Source organism: Sinohyriopsis cumingii, chromosome 18 (assembly GCF_028554795.1).
Source record: "Sinohyriopsis cumingii isolate HCF-2022 chromosome 18, ASM2855479v2, whole genome shotgun sequence".
Lineage (NCBI taxonomy): Eukaryota > Metazoa > Mollusca > Bivalvia > Unionida > Unionidae > Sinohyriopsis > Sinohyriopsis cumingii.
This window is the reverse complement of record NC_142978.1, coordinates 8,062,545-8,082,043: the sequence shown is the minus strand read 5'-3', so window position 1 is coordinate 8,082,043 and position 19,499 is coordinate 8,062,545. Positions and strand designations below refer to the sequence as shown.

General features: G+C 33.3%; 1 protein-coding gene across 1 annotated transcript in view; it reads right to left on the bottom strand.

Annotated features, from left to right (window-relative positions):
- Positions 1-19,499, bottom strand: part of LOC149776034 (receptor-type tyrosine-protein phosphatase N2-like) — a 520,769-nt gene that overhangs the window by 9,318 nt on the left and 491,952 nt on the right. Inside the window, exons 16-21 of the mRNA XM_089941917.1 lie at positions 14,724-14,801; positions 13,363-13,482; positions 9,335-9,501; positions 3,251-3,304; positions 2,333-2,397; positions 327-400 (exon numbers count right to left, since the gene is read on the bottom strand). Of these exons, the coding sequence (XP_089798043.1) occupies positions 327-400; positions 2,333-2,397; positions 3,251-3,304; positions 9,335-9,501; positions 13,363-13,482; positions 14,724-14,801 (558 nt within the window). The remainder of the gene's footprint in view (positions 1-326; positions 401-2,332; positions 2,398-3,250; positions 3,305-9,334; positions 9,502-13,362; positions 13,483-14,723; positions 14,802-19,499) is intronic.

Here is a 19,499-nt window from a genome sequence, read left to right as displayed (position 1 = left end):
CCCTAAATACACGTTACACTTTTAATTATTTTTTAATAAGTTCTCTAGATTAGACATACTGATCGAATTCATGTCTCCAGACTGATCTGGGTTAAATTACATTTTTACATGGAATAAACGAGAATAAACCTATAAAATGTACAAGTAAGACATCTATCTGTCAATGTACATTCCAACATCATGCCTTCAGAATTAGAACAACAACTAAAAAATTGGTAAAACTTGAAAAGTATATTATTAAAATATCTGGGAAAGCTTTAATGCATGTGTTTCTTGGACCAGGAAGAAAGCGCCAGAAAAAGAAATAAAAAGTTTTTAATACCAACCTTAGTTTTAACCATGTTCATTCTTTGGTCTCTGATGTGCTCCAACGTTGCAGCAATGTCAATCTCTTTTGCCCCTGAAATATGAATGAAACATTATCAATCTTTCTTCTTTCTTTCTATAAACTAATGTCTGCATTATGGATAACCTGTCAACTAATCCTCCCACCACCTGTAAACTACCCTCCCCCCATAGTTTGACAAAATCGAGAAACAACAAAACAAATTCTGAAAATTTTGGATAAATTTATTTAAAAAGTTTCACTGAGTTGTGAACCAGGAATTTTAACTAATTGGACATAATGGATGGTGCTGATGTAATGTAAACACAAAACAACTAACCAATTTTGTAATACTTTTTAAAACGAATTTAAATTTAAGAAAGAATGCATTCCCAGGAATCCAAAATAATACTATTTCTTCTTTGTAACTGTTCAGCATTGAAACCCTATCTGATATTCTTGACTGAAAACAAAATTTCAAGATGGACACCATAATGACCAAATTTTATGTAAGATTGGCACTTATATTTTGGCCAAATAAAAAATCATAAGAAATAGTTAAAACCCCATTTTGATACAACCATCCATGCAGTAGGAGTTGCAATATTTTCAAGATGTTCATCGTAGTGGCCATAATGGCTGTAAGAGTGTCACCATTTTCATTTAGAACCAACCAGACACCACAAGTCTTCTTTCTGTTAAAATCAAGTGTCAATTTGACTGTACAATTACAAGTGGTTATAACAAGACTTCAAGATGACAGCCATCTTAGATGTCAGATCGGCATCATTTTCATTTAGGACCAATAAGACACCATTCTGCGAAAATCCCATGTTGACATGACTTTCTATTTGGTAGAATGAGCAACAACAAAATTTTCAAGATGATGGCCAAACTGGGTGCTAGATTGGCATCATTTTAATCTGGGACCCAGTAGACACTGTGAGAAGTGTTTTGGTGACAAAGTTGTTTCATATGATTTTCAATTTATCAGGAGTGACAAGATTTTCAAGATGGTAGCCATATTTGAAGTCAGAACAGCACCATTTTATCTAGATCCAACAAGACATCACATGATATCTTTTGGTGAAACCCCATGTCAAAGATGGTTATCTCAGTGGCCATACTAGATACAAGATTGGCACTAACTAGAGATCATAATAGGTATTTCAGAGGAATCCCCATGTTGATATGAAGGAGGAGGAGCACCTTCGACAAGACTCTCAATACTAGATGTCACTGAGTCACCATTTTCATTTACAGCCTACTAGACCTTGAGATGAATCATGTGCAAAGTGTCATGGAAATCCTCCAGTTTCTCTAGAAAGAGTAATGATAACAACCTTGTGCCAATTGACAACAAAACACAGGCCATCCCATAACTAAAGGCCATTCTATACCAGTATATTACCAGTATAGTTAAACATAAATTGTTTCTACGACATCATGTAAAACCACTAATGAAGATATTTCATACACATCAGAACTGAATTTAAAGTACAAGAGTCAGTACTAACCATGCTGAGTCATAAAACCTATCACACATGAGTCACAATACCTATAATACCTGAGTCACTATACCTATCATACATGAGTCAATATACTTATTGTACCTGAGTCACTATACCAATCATACACAAGCCACTATACCTATCATGCCCAAGTCAATTTACCTATCATACCAGAGTCACTATACCTCCATACCTGAGTCACTATACCTATCATGCCCAAGTCAATTTACATATCATACCTGAGTCACTATACCTAACATAAACGATGTACATACCTAGCTCTGATCTTCTGGTCTAATATGGGTGTCAATATCATAACACCCATATTATAAATGGCAAAAATATTCCTGGAAATATTTATGCTAAAAATGAGAAGACAGGTATTCATTTATTCTGTTCCCTTGAATGTTCATGCTGAAAACCAAGAACAAATGCTTGAGAGACTTGACAAAATTATTCATGAAACAATTGATGAGGTAAAGACTGGTTTACAAACCTTTAGTCATCCTGTTGAGGACCATATCAACCAGAGTGTAGGTACCAGTCCGTCCACATCCATCACTGAAAACATGGGGGAATAACTTAATATTTCTGTTATGAAGTTTTAATATTTTTTTAAAAGAGATCTGATTCTGTCATCCAGCTGCAGTGTTCCTTAAAATTCTGACGTTATTTGTGCTAATATGAATATGCTGTCTAAGTAATCCAACTAGTGAAATCATTTCTCATTGAAATAAAGCAATGGCTAAAATTCTGATTGGTTGAAACCAGTCTATTTGAATTTTAATGTACACAACCATTCTACTGAACTTTAATGTACAAAACCATTCTATCTGAACTTTAATGTACAAAACCATTCTATTTGAACTTTAATGAACAAAACCATTCTATTTGAACTTTAATGTACAAAACCATTCTATTTGAACTTTAATGTACAAAACCATTCTATTTGAACTTTGATGTACAAAACCATTCTATTTGAACTTTAATGTACAAAACCATTCTATTTGAACTTTAATGTACAAAACCATTTAAACAAATAATATTTTTGAATACAATACCTGAACTAGACTTAGTTGGATAAATGTATTTAAAGCAAAGAAATTTAATGAAATCATTACTTTGATAGTATGAAATGATTTTTAGTATAAACAATGATGAAATCATCCAGCAATAATTTACTCAAATTTGGATTAAAAAGGTTAAAACATAACTGTCCAAAACTTCAGTTTAAACTGGCTGAATAAAAATTTGTCAACTTTAGATGATAGCTCCCAAAGTGAAAAATGATAAATAACATTTAACGTCCCATCCTCAGTAGTTGCAGGGAATAATAACCTTTAAAATCTTCTTTAATGTGCTGATGATATAATCTATAATGGTGCAGTGTGCACAGCTCTTAAGTTATTCATACCTGCAGTGAACCGCAATTGGGCATGAGCGTCCACGGTAGGACTTGTTCACTTTCCTAAAAAAATAAATATTCCAAAGCATAAGTAATTTTACTATTGTAAGACTGAACAGACCAAAGGTATCAGAACACCATTGAAAAAGAAGTGTTATTACATTAAACAAGAACTGTTATTACATTAAACAAGAACTGTTATTACATTAAACAAGAACTGTTATTACATTAAACAAGAACTGTTACTGTCCACACAATGAATATATGAGTCAGTGTGAATCAAACTGAATACCATATGTATTCACTTATAAGATGGGTCGAATTGAAAATTGCAGAGCCAGCTCTCACCTTTAATAATGTAGCAGGAGATCTGGGTCTATGCAGTCTGTTAGGAGTAATCAATTAACAAATAACATAGACTCTAACCTACATTATGCAATGGCATATAAGCAACTACGTTTTCAGTCAGATTGACTTATATGTGAGTAAAGATGGTATTAAGAATATTGAGGCCATTTTCTATGTCATTCAAGGTAAGAAGAGCTGTTCATGCCAAAAAGTGAACAATAAGTGCCGATGCTAAGTCATACAGAGTCATTTACGGTTAGAAGTGTTACTATCAGTGTAATAAGGCCACTGTATTTTTCGCAATGACAAGACCAGAAGGGCAGTCTAATAAATTTGACAAAATGTCGGTGTGGGATTATTTTCAGACAAAGATCTACATAAATATTTGCCAAAATTTTGTAGAAAATTGGGCCAGGCTTATCAATGAGCACACCTTAATCCTTGTAGAAATACAGTCACTGAGTGAGTTAATTTTGGTTCGAGTCATACTAAGTATGTGTCTTTCTCACCATGTCAAAGTGTTTATATCAATACAATGCATGTAACTAAGTGGTCTGGTCTCAGAGACAAAACAATTTTACCTGTCACACTCAAGATAAATAACAGTTGTTATGTTCTAGGAGACTCGTTGAAATAGAGTAAAGAGAGTTACTACACTGATATGCTGTAATTACAAAGTCATAATAAGCATCAGTCCAAATAAGCAATATTATTGTAAGCACACTGAAAAAGTTGAGTTTTTTGGTGTTAATGCAAGTCTTAATGAGCAAGTGTCATCCATGGTGTTACTCTAAGCACACTGAGTAAAAAAAATAATTTAGTGTTAATGTGAGTAACTTAGTGATGATTTAATGCAAGTCATATTGAGAAAGTGTCATTCATGGTGAGGAATTTTCTATCAGCACACTGAGTAAATAAATAATTTAGTGTCAATGTGAGTAACTTGGTGATGATTTAAAGCATGTCGATGTGAAAGTGTCAATCATAGTGAGCAAGAATTTTCTATCAGCACACTGAGTAAATGAGTGATAATGGTGTTAATGTGAGTAGCAATGAGCAAGTGTCATTCATTGTGAGTAAGAAATATTATATCAGCACACGGTGAGAAACTAAGTGAGTCATATTAGTAGGCAGGCCAGATTCTGGATCACTTTTGTGACTATGCAATTTGTCGTTTTCACAATTGCTGAATCACAAAAGCTCTCCAGTATGCTGACAATAAAAAAGCGGGTCTGAAGCAAGCGGGGCCAAATATGGCCCCTTTCTTGTGCTTAGTCTGATTCCATCCACAGAACTTCCCAAAATTCCTCAAGTTTCTTCCCTTTTTCTATCATTTCACTGTAATAATTTTCAGAGAAAATTTGTTCTTGGAAGTTCAAAGGTTATCCTTGTCAATGAGTTAATATACAAATTAAGGACAATATATTACCGATAATCTGGGTCTTTACAAAAGCAAAACAAAGTGCCTAAATTGACATGCACTGGTTCGACTTGTTACTGGCCTCATGCAAATTTTGGGGTAGACAACAGATTTTACAAAGTTGAACAAACTACATTTTCTGGAGGATGGATGGAATTATAATACACAAAGCTAAGCACAAGATATGAAAGCAGATGAAATACAGCAAGGGTAAACTACAACATGACTGATTACGACATTTATGCACATCAAGGCAATCACAAGATTGAAGGCAACACAATGTACCCAATGTAATGATTGCAGGCAACACAATGTACCCAATGTAACTAAACAAATGATTCTATGGCCTTATGGTATGTTATTGCACTGCAGAGTCATAAATGTGGTGTTAAAAAAATTTTTTTAATATAAAAAAACATACAAAATTAAATTCTATATTTTTATAAAATTTTACCAAAATCATAACTACTAACTACAACTTCTGGTCAATGGTAGTTTAAATGATGATACATAGTTAAATTTGTACATATCAAGAAAATAAAAAATATATAGAATTTTCAAAAAAGTCTTTTGAGAATCACACTGTTGCACATGATGTATAAACCATTTCACTACATTTTCTTTGTTTAACTGAAATCAGCATTTGAATACTGTAAATTTCATACTTTTCACTGGCTTTTTAAAACTGCCTTTAACTACTGTTAATTTCATACTATTCACTGGGTTTTTAAATCTGCCTTTAACTACTGTTAATTTCATACATTTTACTTTCTAAACCCATTTAAGACCCAACAAACTATGACCATTCTGTAGAAACACTGGGGTTTGTTACACATGAAATGATTAGTTAATGAAACTGGTTTTTGTTTCTTTTTGCAAAACCACAAAAATTGATAACAATGAAAATAAATTAATGATTTTCGACTCATGATGTTTACAATTTTGCTAACAGAATATCTCTCTCCTACTTTAATGTGCACAAATATCTAAACTGAGAAGTCATTTTAATTTTAATAGACTACACTGATACAAGAAACACTGTCTCTATTATATTAGCTGATACAAAAAAGTGTTTGCATTTTAAATCACTTGACAGAAGTTGCTGTCCATTTAAACAGCAATATCACAAAGAAATATGAATACCTTCCAATCAAGGCAGCAGCAATCATTTTTTTAAAATAATTTAGATGACTTTGGTAAGATTCAAATTCCAAATGATTACACAAGATTTTCAATGGGGCCAACCTGGTTCACAATTTATTTAAAATGACCTATACACATTATAAATCTTGATAAACTATTTTTCTTCTATGTTTCAGTGCTTCCCTTTACACTCATTTGTATGTGAGAAATCCCCAAATGTTTCATCTGATTTCCATTTCTTACACGAAGGGTAGTTATGATTCTCAATCTTATACCCCTTTAGGAACATAGTGTTTCTGCCACTTCCCCACTTGATGCCAAATTTGGCCAAGAATTACTCCCCTTATGAACAATAAGCGGATGAAAACAAATTAAAAATAAAACATAAAAAATGCATCTTTGATTATGCAAATTGTGTACTCAAATCTTCAGAAAGAAAACTGATTCATGCATTAAAACAGTCTAAATTATATCCAAGGTGGTTTAAATAATTATATCCAAGGTGGTTTAAATAATTATATCCAAGGTGGTTTAAATAATTATATCCAAGGTGGTTTAAATAATTATATCCAAGGTGGTTTAAATAATTATATCCAAGATGTTTTAAATAATTATATCCAAGATGGTTTAAATAATTATATCCAAGGTGGTTTAAATAATTATATCCAAGGTGGTTTAAATAATTATATCCAAGATGGTTTAAATAATTATATCCAAGATGGTTTAAATAATTATATCCAAGGTGGTTTAAATAATTATATCCAAGATGGTTTAAATAATTATATCCAAGATGGTTTAAATAATTATATCCAAGGTGGTTTAAATAATTATATCCAAGATGGTTTAAATAATTATATCCAAGGTGGTTTAAATAATTATATCCAAGGTGGTTTAAATAATTATATCCAAGATGGTTTAAATAATTATATCCAAGGTGGTATAAATAATTATATCCAAGGTGGTTTAAATAATTATATCCAAGGTGGTTTAAATAATTATATCCAAGGTGGTTTAGATAATTATATCCAAGGTGGTTTAAATAATTATATCCAAGATGGTTTAAATAATTATATCCAAGGTGGTTTAAATAATTATATCCAAGGTGGTTTAAATAATTATATCCAAGATGGTTTAAATAATTATATCCAAGGTGGTTTAAAAAATTATATCCAAGGTGGTTTAAATAATTATATCCAAGATGGTTTAAATAATTATATCCAAGATGGTTTAAATAATTATATCCAAGGTGGTTTAAATAATTATATCCAAGATGGTTTAAATAATTATATCCAAGGTGGTTTAAATAATTATATCCAAGGTGGTTTAAATAATTATATCCAAGGTGGTTTAAATAATTATATCCAAGGTGGTTTAAATAATTATATCCAAGATGGTTTAAATAATTATATCCAAGGTGGTTTAAATAATTATATCCAAGATGGTTTAAATAATTATATCCAAGATGGTTTAAATAATTATATCCAAGGTGGTTTAAATAATTATATCCAAGATGGTTTAAATAATTATATCCAAGGTGGTTTAAATAATTATATCCAAGATGGTTTAAATAATTATATCCAAGGTGGTTTAAATAAAATGTACTGAAGGTTCATCTTCATGTATAAGATTTTGTTCTAATTTATTTAAAAGTTAGATTTTAATAATGAATAAAACAATGCTATTTTTAGACAGAATATGGTATTTCAAAACAATGTTATTTGTGGACATAACAAGCTGTTTTGAAACAGTGCTATATGTCGACACAACATGGTGCTTCACACATTCCTTATCTTGAACAACCTTGGAGTCATCAAAAAACAAAACAAGCTACACAAAAATGAACTTAACAAGCACTGCAAAGATGATAGATATCAACATGCACAAAACAAACCATGCAAAAAATAAACACAAATACAAAACCTCATGAAAGATCATACCACTGTCAAATTTTAAATAGTAATAATATAAAAATATATTGGGTGAAAAATTAATTTTAATAAACCAGAACTCTATTAACCCTTTACCTCACAGAGCATAGTACCTAGTGCAGCACACTATAAATAGAACACCTGTTACCTATTTGATTCCATACGCATAGGCCTGCCTGTTAACTGTTAAGCAGTGTAGTGCATGTTACATTTAACAGCACTTTTAACCATTTTACATTTTTGGTACACATCTATTATGTGTGGAAAAATTTAAGAGTAAAGTCTGATTGTTATAGCTGTGTAATTATTTTTCACGGAAGAACTTTTTATGTGCTTTAAAATCTTGAGAGATCTCATTCACCATCATGTCAGTGAGCAACCGTAGCTGCCATTTCTCATACTCAAAATTTACAAGTTTTTTGTCTGTGTCTACATTACTAAGTCATCTGAATTTGACAATTTATAAAAATTGCTGCCTACATCAATATCAGAGCCTTTACCTAACTTACTGAATCTTTCATAGTTGTGATTCTAATCGTGAAAACTTTGTAAGTACTGAATGAAATCTGCGACCTCCATTTTGGAGAGTGGAGATTACAAACCAGTTACTTTAAATAGCAGATATCAACCAGAGCATAAACAGTGACCACGTGATCTGACGTAATTGTCATTCACAGAAATGAATGTACTATCTAATAGGGGTTTTTCCCCGAAGGTGGTGCTATGAAAACCAGCTTAAAATGGCTGATGTTTACAGCAGGTGTCCAAAGCGCTTCCATGCAAATGGAGTAGAGGCATTAAAAGGCACTTCCATGCGAATGGAGTAGAGGTGTCCAAAGGTGCTTGCATGAGGTAAAGGGTTAATAAAAAGTAAAGATTATAGTAATGTATAGTTTAAATTAGTTTTTCCCTAATTATTACAATCTGCTAAACTGAAGTTTCTTTGAACATATTCTTACAATTATCGATCAATTTCAAATTGGCAAAGTTGCTAAAAACATCAGAAATTATGTAATATTAAAAGAAAATTTGCAGAAGAACCTGTCACACAAAAGAATTGACAATATGCCTATGCACTATGACATTCTCTGGACCAACTTAAGAAATGAACCAAAAAGATTTATGCTATGGTAATATATGTGACACCTTCAAAATAAGATAAACTTTATAATTTCAATACTATATGCAAAATTATGAATGCATGGAAAAATATTTTCTTGGAGAGTGAAGGGTTATCTCCCATTACAAACTCACCTCCTGAAGTCCAGCAGGGCCTTGATTGAGGAAGGAACTCCAAGGTCAGGCCAGGTCAGGAAGTGGAACTGGGTCACAGTGCGTGTCTCATTTGTCTGCAGGTTCTTCAGGTAGAAGCTTCGTACCAGGTAGTCATCACACCAGATATGCTCAGAAACAAGGTGGACCTTTGCAATACAATAAATGATGCAATGAACAACAAGGTGGATCTTAATGTAATAGAATCAATGATACAGTGTATAAAAGGTGGACAAGAGTGTACAGTGTATAACAAGTGGAATGTCCAAAAATGTGTAAAACATGTTTCAAACATTACTTAAATGACCTGAAAATGCAATAAAGTCATTTAATTATGGCCATGATAATGTGTTATAAATTTCACAGGTCTGTTTAATTTGTGCTTTTGTACTAAAATGGAATCATGACAGACATATGGACACTGAACAGAGAGCAGCCAAACAATGTGATCCCCCTTTTCTACAATAGTGGGGTGGGTGAAGATAAAATGAAATCTGAAAGAAGAAAAAACTCCCTCTCTATTTTGGATGATGTCTGAATGAGATGAAAAACTATCAGCATTCCAATAATCATGTCGCAAAGTTCTTTCATTCCAATAATCATGGAGCAAAGTTCTTTCATTCCAATAATCATGGAGCAAAGTTCTTTCATTCCAATAATCATGTAGCAAAGTTCTTTCATTCCAATAATCATGTAGCAAAGTTCTTTCATTCCAATAATCATGTAGCAAAGTTCTTTCATTCCAATAATCATGTAGCAAAGTTCTTTCATTCCAATAATCATGTAGCAAAGTTCTTTCATTCCAATGACTTGTACCATAGTTTTGTATTGCTTTCCCCTGTAATGAAGCCTTTTCTGGCTAAAACTAACCTTAAGACTTATCTATTTGATACCTCTTTGAATCCTTGTATACTAAAACCTGTTTTCAATGTTCACCCCTTCTGCCAAAACTGGTTTCACACTGCAATAGTCCTTTAAAGATGGGTTTCACTATGTGGTATATAAAGAGCTCTACATTTTTACATTTTCTCTGGACATTCTGTATCTTTCACTTTACTGAAAGTTTAGCTTCAGTTTCTACCAAACTGCAATACAGTGTTAACTGAAGTAAAAATAAAGTTCACTTCATATGCATTCGATAACCAATTCTAGTGGAGACTGGGTGAGGATGGGATGAAGAGAGACCAAACCAGCAATTCTACTGGCAATTTGCTCTAAGATGAATCAACTTTATTTTGCTGTAAGCCCCACCTATTGTATTTTACTGTAAACTCCACCCATTGTATTTTGCTGTAAGACCCACCCATTGTATTTTACTGTAAGACCCACCCACTGTATTTTACTGTAAGACCCACCCACTGTATTTTGCTGTAAGCTGCACCCATTGTATTTTGTTGTAAGCCCCACCCATTGTATTTTACTGTAAGCCCCACCCACTATATTTTGCAAAAGGTAAACCTTTGCTATTGATGCATAAAATTGTTTTATGTTTAGAGACTTAAAAAAATTCAGGTTAAAGACAAAACACTGCATGCACTAATTTGGGGTGAATTACCATTTATCTATGTTTGAAACTACTAGCAATTGCATTTGCAGTCATACAGTGTCAGCTGTAAAGACCTCTTCCTCCCTTAATCAATACAGTGTAAAGCAAATAGGTCTTATAGCTGACAATCATATCAATTTTTGCCTATCAACAACAAAACATGCCAAGCAAGGAAAAAGGTTGATTAAAACTATGGTCTCTGTTACTTCCTTTCTAGAAACCTAAAACAATGCTAGTCAATTGGAAATCTGTATTTGTAAGGCTTCAAGGTAGTATCTACTCATACTTGGCTGTATTTTGATGATGTATGTTGTAGTTAGACAATTCAAATGTAAATTATTATTATTATTATTATTATTATTATTATTATTATTATAGTAGTAGTAAGCCATTCTGTTACAGGCATTGTCAAATGGAGGTCTAGATCCACCAGGTTTTCATGAGCAACTATTACATGCAAAAGGAAAATCAAGGTCACAAGTCAAATAAAGGTCACAAGTCAACAAATCAAGATCACAAGTCAAATCAAGGTCACAAGTCAAACATGTATAAAGTTTCAGGGAGATACCTTTAATAATACTGATGTTTTTCCCCAGAAATTAAAGCATCAATGATGGATGGATGGATGGATGGATGAACATGCAAATGGCTGAAAATATTAAAACTAAAGAATGTGAATAGGAAAATACATATCTGGACCACTGTCTAACGTGTGTTGTGTACTAAATTTATATAAACATCATAAATGCTTTTGGAATTATACCCTGGAAATGACAGTGTGGAATGAATAAATTGATCGACATTGTGATAAAATGACAACCCCCCCCCAAAAAAAAACTGACAATGAAAATTATGAAAACAAATGGCATATCTAGACCACTAGCCTAATATGTGCAACAAGTTTGATGAAGACAACTTCAACCATTCTGGAGTTATTTTCTGGAAATGAAAGCATGAAAGATGGACGATCAGACCATACTTCTATATACTACTATCATCTTTGATCAGTGGAAAATAAAACTGAACAACAATTTGGACACAAGTCTTTCCAAAATAAACTGATTAGGTATTCTTTGATTCTGAAATACAGTACAATCTCCTGACCATGAACATATCTGGTTCCAAGAGACCAGAATGAATTAATTGTTGTTAAATATCCAACAGAATATCTGAATATCTATTCATTTGTTTCATGATATGTGTGTCACTGGGTTTAATATATCCAGATCATGACCATATGTGCAACAAGTTTGATGAAGACAACTTCAACCGTTCTGGAGTTATTTTCTGGAAATGAAAGCATGAAAGATGGACGATCAGACCATACTTCTATATACTACTATCATCTTTGATCAGTGGAAAATAAAACTGAACAACAATTTGGACACAAGTCTTTCCAAAATAAACTGATTAGGTATTCTTTGATTCTGAAATACAGTACAATCTCCTGACCATGAACATATCTGGTTCCAAGAGACCAGAATGAATTAATTGTTGTTAAATATCCAACAGAATATCTGAATATCTATTCATTTGTTTCATGATATGTGTGTCACTGGGTTTAATATATCCAGATCATGACCATGTAGGTCACTGAGGTTGACATATCCAGACATTATGTAGATCACTGAGGTTGACATATCCAGATCATGACCATGTAGGTCACTGAGGTTGACATATCCATATATTATGTAGATCACTGAGGTTGACATAACCAGATCGTGACCATGTAGGTCACTGAGGTTGACATATCCAGATATTATGTAGATCATTGAGGCTGACATATCCAGATCATGACCATGTAGGTCACTGAGGTTGACATATCCATATATTACGTAGATCACTGAGGTTGACAAATCCAGATCATGTAGGTCACTGAGGTTGACATATCCAGATATTATGTAGGTCACTGAGTTTGACATATCCAGATATTGATTATGTAGGTCACTTAGGTTGATATATCCAGATATTGATTATGTAGATCAATGATGTTAATACAACCAAATCATGACTACATAGGTCACATTTTGTCCAAGCCTTTGTAAAAACATTTAGACTGGTTAAAATGCATCATGTGACACAAAAACTTAACAGCTACTAAGTTATACCACTATAAGGAACTAATTGTATTTATGCACATTACATTTCTTGTGTGCTATGACCATGGTTAAAATATAGTTACATTATTACTTCTTCTTATTTTTATGACTATCTGCGATTATAAATGCCGAACTTTATATTTTATAGGATTCAGAAGTCATAAAGCTTTGGAAACAGATTATAGTCACTGTACATGAATTGCTTCGCTATTGTTGTTTATGCAATGTTTAATAAATTTCAGTAAAGGCCGTTCATGCATAGCATGTATTGCCTGTCAAACTTATTTTCACAAATCCCCTAAAATATGAAGTTCAATTCTCATCTAATTCTAAAATAAAGGCTTAGGGCAAGGGAGATAACTCACCTCATATATGTGGTAGAGGTCGCTGCCTTCCTCTGGCCAGTACCTGTGACACATGACCTCTCCATTTTCAGTCATTTTACTTAGCATCACAATGACCACACTACCCTGCTCCCAGATCATCTGTATGTGGAAACAACAATTTTTATTCATCTTGCTACAAGATCTATCTGCATCATGAACAAATCATAACATAAAAAATGCCATTCCCTCCAAAAATCAGGACTTTCAGATATCTTTGGGGGTAAAAAGGCACAAATTAAGCTAAAAGTCAGGTTTCCATTGAAATTAATCAGAAATAGTTTAAGTGCATTAGTGTATGAAACATACTGCATACTCCCTAATTAGAATCTCCATTCAAAAGAGAACAGAAAATTTAAAAGATGCAGTGTACGACCTGTGCTTTTCAATACCCCTCTGCTTTAGATCCATGATTACAACAAAAGGCTGCAGCAGCCTCTGTTGATTTCATTGATTAGATATATATTAATGTATAGTTACTAATGTCACAGGCATACATGTAGTGTTACACATGATGCAAAAACTGGGCGGCAAGTTCAAAGACTTATCAGTCCTACTTCTATCAGCTGCCGAATGGGAAAATGTGTTGATCGACTGACCATTTTAATTGTGCTGATATTTACAATGACTGAATTTAGTGGCAGAAAGACTTCAAATGTACACGTGGTCATTATATGAGTACATCAAAAGAACAACTTAAGCTTTCATTATTGTGTTCTAATAAATGTCCCTTAATTGGAAATGTAATGCTCCCAGGGTCATTAATTAGGGAATATATAATTAGAGGCCCACCATCTATCATCTGTATAACACCAGGCCCCTGTTTGCATGAAATTTTCAAAATGTCTCCTTAAATTAAGATTTTACATTGTTTTGCTTATGATACTTAAGATAATGGTCAGCAGTTTTGTCAGAGGCTGAGATAGTGGCAAGGAAACCAAATCACTTAAAAATATATCACATTAAAAACTGTTTAATTTTGAGAAAGAAACTCCCAAGAAATTCCTAAAAACCTCCACAAAGACAAGGCTTAATGGAAACTTCGAGATTTTATTACTGTATTTTAATCTCTGATTCCAAAAATTGTTTTGTACATGTATAATTTTTACCAGTTAAGCAATAAGAAATATTTCAAAATCTCAATTTGAGATAGAAATTTTGGAATGCTCAATGAAACAGAGGTCAGATGCTTACATGAGTCAATAAAGATAGTCGAAGCTACTTCAAAAACAGTTTACTATAGTGCTGGTCATGGGTCCAATTACAACAGTACAGAGTCTGTATAGAAAGAAGTATGCATGCATTAATTAAACCCAACAATAACCAGGATGAGCACTACAAACCTGCCAAAAATCTGCCACAGTGTGGGGCAAGGGTCCTTGTGTTGCAATATAAGCTGGGTTGCGAGGATCATGATCCGTCTAAAATAAACAAACATAAATCAGTTTTTAAATAATGCTTATATATTCACATTTTTCATGATATCCAAGCACACAGAGTTGGTCTGGAAATTATGAAATGAATCACAAAAAAACAAAGCTGCAATAAAAACAAGATTAAATTCCAACTTGAATAAATGTATAACAATGATATACCCCACAGCACTCCCTCAACAACTCAAAAGTGATAATGTTCATATATATATATATATATATATATATATATATATATATATATATATATATATATATATATATATATATATATATATATATATATATATATATATACATATATATATATATATATATATATATATATATATATATATATATATATATGTATGTATATATATATACACAAGATAAGACAAGCCATTGGGCCTCACGATGACCTCCTGATCAAAGTGAAAAAACGGAAATCTCAGTGGTATGGGCATGTCTCATCATCATCAGGGCTTGCCAAGACAGTCCTACAAGGTACTGTACAAGGAAGAAGAAAAAAAGGCAGGCAAAGAAAGAGGAGGGAATATAACATTCGAGAGTGGAGACAGGCTTGACACTGAGCAACTCACTATAAAGAAGGAAAATTGAGAGGAATGGAGTAAGCTGGTTGTTAGGTCTTGTGTGGTGCCCCAACGGTCTTCCAGACTACGGGACTGATGATGATGATATGTACACCCACACACACTCATCTCGGCATAATCAAGGATGCGAGATACCAAAGTAAACTCAAATTTTGGTGAACTGTTGGGGGTAAGATGGACACATGCAAGCAACTGTCAATGTGTGATGAGAACAATAATCTGTTTCATGAAAATATTTGTCTGCTGAATTTTATTAAAATTAATGGATATATTTACTTGATGATGTAAGCTCAATAAATTTATATTGACAGGCTTTAAGTTTGAATCAGGCAGTACCCACAAATTTGACATATCCAAGTACATGTAGCATCATAATAAAACATAAACTTGACATATCCAAATACATGTACCATCATAATAGAACACAAATTTGACATATCCGAGTACATGTACCATCATAATAAAAGACAAATTTGACATATCTGAGTACATGTACCATCATAATAGAACACAAATTAAGAACTGATGTACAGCTTTAATTACTTTATTAACATACATGCCAATTCCCCCAGGAGGTATAAGTCTAATTATTATTTTAAGTGCTAAAAAGCATAATTTGGGCATAAAAAGTGTAATCTCTATATTACATGCCTGAATTACCATATTTTCGCGCATTTAAGACGCACCTAATTATAAGACACACCCATATATGACGCGGGTTTTGACAATTTGTGTAAAAATATTTTACATAAGACGCCCACAAATATAAGACGCACGCGGCCTAGCCATCTGCCGCACTGAGCAATTTATCTCCAGTGGTTTCCTTTCCTTTATCATAAATGAAAATTTGTCCAATATTTCATCACCTGTCGGATGTAAACAAGGCTTCATTACCATTTTTAGTTGAGATCAAAGAATTGTCTGAAGCAGGACCGCAACGGTTATCGTTTATTCTTATCTCCCGCTGGGCCAATAGCGGATGGGTTGAGTACCTGGTATCTAGATTCTAGAACAATGGACGCCAGATGTAAAGGCGGCTTCATTGATCTGCTAGGCCAAGTCTTCAGCGGGTGGGATTAGTGCCATACATAGACCAATAAATGCCCGATGTATGCGGTTAGCATATATACCGGTAAATGTGGGAACAGTCTCTTCTGATTTTTGATGCAATGGCTGCCCATAAGGAGACAACTGTGCAGAAGCACATCAACAATGCTGGAGCCCACATAGCCGTTATCCCAGGTGGCCTGACTTGCAAGCTACAGCCCTTGGATGCTGTCGTCAATCACCCGTTTAAGACTTTTGTTCGTGAGGAATGGGATCATTGGATGACTAGTGGTAAACACACCTTCACGCCAGCTGGTCGACAACGTCGTGCAACGTATGTAGAGGCATGTAATTGGGTTCTTCTGGCATGGGAGAAAGTGAAAACTACAACAATAATCAATGGTTTCAGAAAGTGTGGGATAATTCCTGAATCGGCTAGCTATATTAGTTCTTCGGACGACGACTCAGCTGCAGCTGATACCACTGACGCCAATGAGGATCATTTAGCATCAGTTATGGAGTTATTCCGCGATGACGACAGTGAATTTGATTCAAGTTTCGATGGATTTGAAGCCGAAACTGATGACGATGAAAATGAAGATGAATAGAACAATACGGTACATTGATTTTTGATCAAGTCAAACACTATTTAGTAACAGTTTATTATACTGTGTTTAATAAAATTTTTAAATATATGGTAGAACTGATTTTCATATTTAAGTCCTATATTGAACAAATTCTTGTCTTGTTTTCGAACTATTTAGTCTTGTCTTGTTTTCGAACGCACCCACCAAAGATACTGAAAATTTAAGTATCTTTGAACCCAACCGGATGTATAGGTAATATAGCCGCCGTAGTTTTTTGCTGTGATAATTAATAACAATAAACAAAACTATTTAAACATACTATATTATATAAATTTAAAACATTTACTCCTACTAAACTTAGATCTGCAATAATTATACAAAACATTGAAATGAAAGGATTTGAAATTTGAAGTGGCCTGCACTGGACTGGTACACGTGGTAATTACTGAACACTTACCCAATTGTTTTTACAACTAGGAATGAAAATCATGAAACGTGAATATCGACGGCAATAATCGTCCTTCAATATCACACACTGTACCATTCGTTCGTGTTAAAAAATACTTAGATAAGACACCCATTAATATAAGACGCACCCTGGTTGCGGGGTAAGTAAAATTTTGTATAAGACACGTCTTATATATGCGAAAATACGGTACAGCACATGTGAATAAGATAGTTTTAGTATGGCAAAATCAATATGAATTGGAAACAGAATACAAGCACAGAATATAGTGAAAAATTATTTATATTCAGCACTCATTAACTATTCTACATGTGTAAATTTCACTGAATGATTGTGAACTGGAAATCTGCAATGAGGTCAGGTGTTCAGATGGCTGTATTACATTAATCTCGTATACTTCTTTTAAGTTTGTAAAGTGGTGTTTTTTTCTTTCTTTCTGAGCTGATTGTTTTTAAGTTCAAAAAGATCCATCTGCTCTGACATTTTCCATCATATAACATCCACAACTCATACCGTAAAGCATTTCACTTAACATCTGGTGCCATTTTCTTTAAAAGTACAGACTGGTTCACAACTTTCCTAGCTTATCAATAAAATTAATCTGTGAGGCAAAGTTCACATCTGAAGAAACCTCTTTTCTTGGAAATGGGTCATATACAGTTGCTTTAAATAGCAAATAAGGAAAGTACTTTTATGCTATTCTCATGCAGCAGTCACCTTTTTAAGAATATTCTCAAATTTATATCAGCTGAATTAAAGAGATGATAAAAAAATAACAAAAGCAACTTTTCATTGCTTTACTTTTTAATGTATCAAAAAGGCATAATCCATATAGTCCAGAGTAATGCGCAATCTGGTGGAAAAAAGTGTAATGATTATGCTGAAAATGTAATGGTTAGCATGTATGTATGTATTAACCTTCTGGAGCTCAATGAACCAATATGTTATGCAATGGTTAGCATGTATGTATGTATTAACCTGCTAGAGCTCAATGAACCAATATGTTATGTAATGGTTTGCATGTATGTATGTATTAACCTGCTGGAGCTCAATGAACCAATATGTTATATAATGGTTTGCATGTATGTATTAACCTGTTGGAGCTCAATGAACCAATATGTTTGCTCTGGTTAATTCTTCATGATAGTGATTTATTAAATATGCTGCAACTTTTTATTCAATGGTTCACTTTAACACAGTATCTGAAATACTGCTGCATATACAAGATTCCCAAATATTTCTTAAGATATCTGAAAAAGAATTGTTTAAAATACTAAATTAATATTTGAAGTAAACAGAAACTGATATTCCTTTGTTTTCTATTTGAAAAACAGACATTCCTTTGTCCATTAACCACTGACCATCTGCATGTACACTAACTGCATATTTGTATTAACTGCTGGCAATCCACATGTGCACTATCTGCCTGCATATTTGTATTAACTGCTGGCCATCAGCATGTACACCACCTGCATATTGTATTAACTGCTGGCCATCAGCATGTACACTACCTGCATATTGTATTAACTGCTGGCCATCTATATGTACACTACCTGTATACTGTATTAACTGGTAGCCATCTACATGTACACTGCTTGCATATTTATATTAACTGCTGGCAATCAGTATGTACACTACCTGCATATTTATATTAACTGCTAGCAATCAGCATGTACACTACCTGCATATTTGTATTAACTGCTGGCCATCAGCATGTACACTACCTGTATACTGTATTAACTGGTGGCCATCTACATGTACACTACCTGCATATTGTACCAACTGCTACTACCTGCATATTGTATTAACTGCTGTCAATCTACATTTACACTACTTGCCTGTATACTGTATTAACTGCTGGCCATCTACATGACTTGTACACTACCTGTATACTGTATTAACTGGTAGCCATCTACATGTATACTACCTGCATATTGTATTAAGTGCTGGCCATCTACATTTACACTACTTGCCTGTATACTGTATTAACTGC